The 5,939-nt window shown below is 41.9% G+C and overlaps 1 protein-coding gene across 1 annotated transcript in view; it reads right to left on the bottom strand.

The window, feature by feature from the left end:
- Positions 1 to 2,428: 2,428 nt before the first annotated feature.
- The window catches only part of Ywhae (tyrosine 3-monooxygenase/tryptophan 5-monooxygenase activation protein, epsilon polypeptide), a 32,955-nt gene continuing 29,444 nt past the window's right edge, over positions 2,429 to 5,939 (bottom strand). Inside the window, exon 6 of the mRNA NM_009536.4 lies at positions 2,429 to 3,650. Coding sequence (NP_033562.3) covers positions 3,598 to 3,650 — 53 coding nt within the window. The 3' untranslated portion in view covers positions 2,429 to 3,597. The remainder of the gene's footprint in view (positions 3,651 to 5,939) is intronic.

The following is a 5,939-nucleotide window of genomic DNA, read 5'->3' as shown; positions in this document are numbered from 1 at the left end:
TGCTTGTACAGGATTAGTGCTGACCTGGGGCAGATTTCTCCACGGACAGACATGAGTTAGAGGAGGCCAGAGAGGGCACTGGGATGGAATACTTGAGGTTATGTTCTAGGTGGAGGGAACAGATGTGGCCTCTTGGAACAGGGGCAGGCTTGGTATGGTCAAGAACCTCAAGGAGCCCAGTGTGGCTAAGTGGGATGGGCAAGGAATGAAAGCCGAGTACTGACAAAACACCAGGGCACATAAAATATTTCAAATGTAAATTTATTTTTTACTGAACCCAAATGTTCTGGGGATGCTACTAAATCAGCCCACACTTCAGGGGACAGGGACTCCTTGCAATGGAGTACCAACTGTCCTTGCAAGGGCTAATCACCTTCACAGCCTTTCCTGCTTTTAGCAGCTCTAAAACTCTGAAAAGCCCCCTCTTGACTTTAGCAGATTTCTCCATGACCTCATGGTTACAGGCGGGCCTTCGACTCTTGATCCGTACTTCCTGAAGCTCTAGACAGGTTGGGTTTTTTTTGTTGTTGTTTTGTTTTTTCAGTATCAAATTTACTTGGATATGCTCATGAAGCACTGGGTGGAGATGTGTTGCAGTTTAGAGAACTATTGTTCTTACACAAGACCTGACTTCTGTTTAACTACATGGCAGCTCACAACTGCCTGTAACTTCAGTCCGAAGGGATCAGATTCTTCAGGGAGGAACACTTGCTTACATACCTGTTGCACAGACATAGTAACACGCAGGAAAAACACTTAATACTCTGCACTTGGAAGACAGAGGCAGGCAGACCTCCGAGGCTGAGGCCAGCCAACTGGCCTCAGATCAGCCAGGGCTAAGAAGAAAAACCCTGTCTCCGGAAAACAAAAACAAGAGTCATTGTTTATTACTTAGGTTTGCTGGCTACACAGAAGTCCATTCTGGAGAAGCCAACTTTGTGACAGTGACACCTGTATGGCCAGGCTTAGAGTAAAAGCTCAGTTGGTACAACACTTCTCAGTAAATAGGCTCCAGGTTTTGTCCTCAAGGACACACCTGTCCTCCCAGCACCCGGGAGATGGAGGAACTTGAAAGCCCTCCTGGGCTGAATTCCCAGGCCAGCCTGAGTAATATGAGACCCAACCTCACAACAAATCAGAATTAGGTATTACTTCACAGTAAGGATGAACTCAGCATCAGGCTCTAAGGCTGGATGGCCAAAGGGTTTTTTTGTTTTTAAATATTTCTAATTCATTGTTTTTGCTTTTTTAAGACAGGGTTTGTATGTGTAGCCCTGTCTGTCCTGGAACTCATATGCTGACCTGGCTGACCTTGAACTCACCTGCATGTCAGAATTTCTTGTTTTGGGTTTTTTTAGCTTCACTATTTAAAAAAAATTTTTTTGCCTGAATATATACTCGTGTTTGCTGGTACTTGTGGAGGCCAGGTGTCAACTCTGCTAGAACTGGAGTTACAGGCAATGGGGAACGTCTCAACTGAGTTCTGGGAACAAGTCCACTGTAGTGTGCTCTTACTCACTGGACCATTATCCCTTCCAGCCCTACGTCCACTACCTGGATCAAGTCCACCAATCAGCTAGTGTTTGGTACAGTAACACTATGAATAACTGCGTTTCCCGAGTGGCTTTCCAAATGGTCAATGTCTTATGAGTCTGATATTGGCCTTAACTATCTGGAAACTTTATGTTAGATATAAAGCACTCAATCATCGGAAACCCCTTTATGACACTGAAGGCAACTGTCTTCTATCAATCTGATGAGAAAGGAATTCACAAAAAGCATTATTTCACATGGTAGCCTGTGCTAGAGATAAAACTAGAGTCTGGCCATGTGCATGCCTCTGATCCTAGCAGCTTGGAAAGCTGAGGCAGGATAGCGCCTCAGTTAGCTAGCCTGTGTGACTGGACCTTGCATAACAATCATGGCCTACCCCAGATTACAGCAGTGTGGTACTTTTAGAAAAAGTCAACTGCTAACTGCTTTCTAATAGACATCTCCAACCCCAGCATTGCAAAAGGAATGTTTTCTGACTCGGGATATTTACAAATACACCATGCTATTCTACCCACAAACACCTCAGCACCCACCAGTATCTTATTTACTGCAGCACCTTCATTAGCAGCAAGACTGGATGTGCCTTATGAGTTGTTCTGAGGAACTCGGGCGTTTACCTGCTCAAGGAGACAGAAGTACCCACTCACACTACCACATGACCTGCTTCTGAAGAAATTAGGCACATGGTGTAGCTGTTTCTGTTAACGGGGGATATTGACAAGGGATTCAACCAATACTGTTCTTGCCGCTGACTTATACAGTGAGAAGTGTAATTCTACTTCTAATAATCAAGGATTATTTCGACACACTGAGCCTTATCTAATTGCAGAAGTCAAAATTACACATTAGAAAATGATCCATAGTTACACCTGTGTTAAATGACTGTTGTACTTTAATGATAAATTTAAACATAAATATTGTGTTGCTAACTGGTTTGAAAGACAGGACAATTACTGACTTAGTTGTTCAACACCAGATTACAAGCAATCCTCCCTTCCCCCCAAATACACATCATTGGAAAACAAATGATTTATGGGATAAAATGGGGGATATTTCACATTCAGACAAACAATACTGTCAAATATGTCTGGACTAGAGATTTTATTTTAGAAGTATAAAGGATGGAGGCATGATATATTTGGCATTTTTAATTTAGGTTTGTTTTATTTAAGTTTAATGTTAATTCCATGCTGTGTTTCAGTAAGAACAATACAGATCTGTACCTGCGGCTCCAGTCAGATATCCAGTAGTACAAATTAGCTTCAAGTTACACGTACTGAACAAAAGAGGTTGAGCGAGCGAAGGAGGGGAGGAGGGAGGCCGAGGAGGAGGGAGGAGGAACAGAGTTGAACACGCATGCAGGCTTCCATACCACCTTCAATGCTAACCTGCTTCAGAGGGGGAGGAGTCGGCAAGAATGAGCAGCCACGGATTGTTGAACTGTTACCAGCACCATGCTTTTCAGCAACACTTCAGCAGAGTTCCAAACACAGTTTACAGCAAAACCATTACAACAAACTCCCCCAAAACACCTCAAGCTAACACCCAATTTAAGTTTAAACATTGGTATAAAATTCAATTTAACAATTAAAAAAAGGAAAAATGACAGCGCATATGCCTCTATTGTGTGATTAATCTTTCTTAGATGCATCACCTAGAAGTCTAATGGCTTTCAAATGTCATTTCCATTTCTAATGATGATCTTGCCAGTGTGGCCGGAGACAATACAGTAATGCTGAAAAAGCCTCTATGCAGTCCTGTTAGTGTCGTAAAGAACCTAAAGCTGGGACCAGTAAAATCCACAGAAATTCACTCTTGCCTTAAGAACTTCTGAAAACTGTTTGTTTGTTTGTTTGTTTTAAAAAAGGGGAGGGGAGAAAAAAAAAAAAGAAAAAGAAAGAAAAACAACAGGGCAGGAACCTAAATTCTGAGACCAAATGTGAAAGTCAAATTTGGTGGTTCTCAGTGACAATGGGGAACTTCCAAGGGGAGGGGGGGAAGGGGTAGTCAGAGATGGTTTCTCTTGTTGGCTTTTATTTCGTCTCACTGATTCTCATCTTCCACATCCTGCAGCGCTTCTTTATTCTGCTCTTCACCTGTAAGGAATAAGGCACAGTTACTGTCATATGCTCACATATGGTCACAAAGATATCATTCCAAGCTAAGGGTCCCTAGTTTCACTACAACTGTTAGCAAACATCAGCAGGCAAAAAGGTCTTCTAATCCTCACAGCTGAGGTGCTTAAACCAAGAGCTACCAACCACGGTCCTGAAATAATCAAGTGTTATAGGACGATATAATTAAAAAATTTAAAGGCTCAGGAATCAAGTGTCTCTGTTAAACAAGTCTTTCAAGAGCACATACAAATACTACTCTTAAAATGCTCTTCCTGTGTTTCTAGGGTCAATGTTCTTTCTCAATAACCTCACCTCTTCAAGAACCAACAGTACCTTGCTTTGGACCTTGAGGTGGGAGTTATTTACCCACAAGCTCAACATCAGCTATCCTTCCAGGGAATGTAAGCTCCACAGAGTTCTATGGTGTTTAGGAAGATGTGCTACTGTACATGAATATTTCTCTTATGGTAGCCAGTTAGGCCAAACAGCAGATTCTTTTCTTCGGAGTGAAGCCCTTGGTTATGGAGGGTATTACGGAAGGGCATTTAGACAACTCTCATGCTATTATTTCTCTTTACTCTTTGAATATGACAATCAGCCTGCACTGCTAACATGCAAGAGAAAGCCAACTCCATTCACTGGAGGGCCATCTACCTACTTATAAGCATAAATCAAGTCAGCCACAGTTAAGAAAACATGCAAAGCTTTTGCAGGAAAAAAAAGGGTAAAAGTTGTGTCCTTCTTATACATTATAATTTTGGAGACTTATTACTTTGAATCAAAAAAAAACTTCAACTAACCTGAGGGTGGGGGTTGGGGAATGGTAATACAGCATGTACTTAGCATGCGTAAGGCTTTATGTTCAATTCCCAACAATACATAAAAATAAGAACACACATAAACACACACTAAGTTAAGTGCTACTGAACCGATTTTTAAAATGCTACTAACCATTCAACGAACAAAAGCAGTCTGACAAGAGTCTGAGCTTAGATGACAAGATGTATAATGCTTACACGTGTAGCATTTATACTGAGTTTGAAGCCTCACAACAGTAATAAGCATCAAGGAAAGTTTCTTGTGGTGAGAAAGTTTTGACATTGATGTGTAATTAATAAGTTACATAAATAAGGCCAAGCCTTTATCACAGCACAAGGGTTTAAGGCCAGTATGAACTACATATTAAAATGCTGTCTCAAAAATGAAAATTGCTTAGAGCACATGGAGGGCTTAACTTGTAAGATGGGAAAGACATAGCCAGGCGTGGTGGCGCACGCCTTTAATCCCAGCACTCGGGAGGCAGAGGCAGGCGGATTTCTGAGTTCAAGGCCAGCCTGGTCTACACAGTGAGTTCCAGGACAGTCAGGGCTATACAGAGAAACCCTGTCTCAAAAAAAACAAAAAACAAAAACAAAAAAAAAAAAAACAAAAACAAAACAAAACAAAACAAAAAAAAAAGAAGATGGGAAAGACATGCAAAGACAAACATAACCAACTCCTGGGGAAATAGAGAGGCCAACCCTCCAGAGCAATGCATTCACTCAGGAGCTTGCATGTTCAGGCTCTCATTTGTAAAAGGAACACACTGGCAAGTGTGCTAACAGACCAAAGGAGCACACACAAGCAACAGGTAAACATGGCAAGAATTCCAGGCACTCAGACACAAGACATCAAAGTCACACATATAAGCCACACCCAACTAGCCAAGGAAGGTAGCAGGCCACGGCTGTCTGCAGACTTAGCACCTGAGAAGGTAGCCAGCCAACCAGGTAAGTCTGTAGGGACAGGTGCTCACAGGCAAGCATTATTAATGAGAACCAAACAGCAGAACTCCCTGCAACACAACAATGACTTACAACGTAGTTTTAAGGGAAGGAAGAGTTGGGTTTTCCTTTAGGAATCTACAGTCAAGGAGAGAGGGAGGGCGATCAGGAAAATAAAACGCACATTACACATTACAGGAAAATAAACCACAACAGGACAAAGGGAACATCAGGAGTAAACTCTGGTCTTTGTATTTGAATAAACCTCAAGAAATAAATAACCTGTCCAATTTTTTCCTTTATGCCCAAGAAACTCTTTGGAGGTTTACAAATGGGGAGGGGTCCACTGACACATGTATTTTACCCACTTCAGGAGTAGGAGGCAGAGTATACACAATTCCTAAGAAACCAGTCCTCTTAAGACTTAAGAGAAACGGACTGAAGACCATGGGAAACAGCAGTTAGGTGGTGGTGGCAGTGATGCCTTTTATCTCAAAAGAGACAA

The sequence above is a fragment of the Mus musculus genome, chromosome 11 (assembly GCF_000001635.26).
Source record: "Mus musculus strain C57BL/6J chromosome 11, GRCm38.p6 C57BL/6J".
Taxonomy (NCBI): domain Eukaryota; kingdom Metazoa; phylum Chordata; class Mammalia; order Rodentia; family Muridae; genus Mus; species Mus musculus.
The sequence above is the reverse complement of the archived record's forward strand: the minus strand, read 5'-3'. Positions and strand labels throughout refer to the sequence as shown.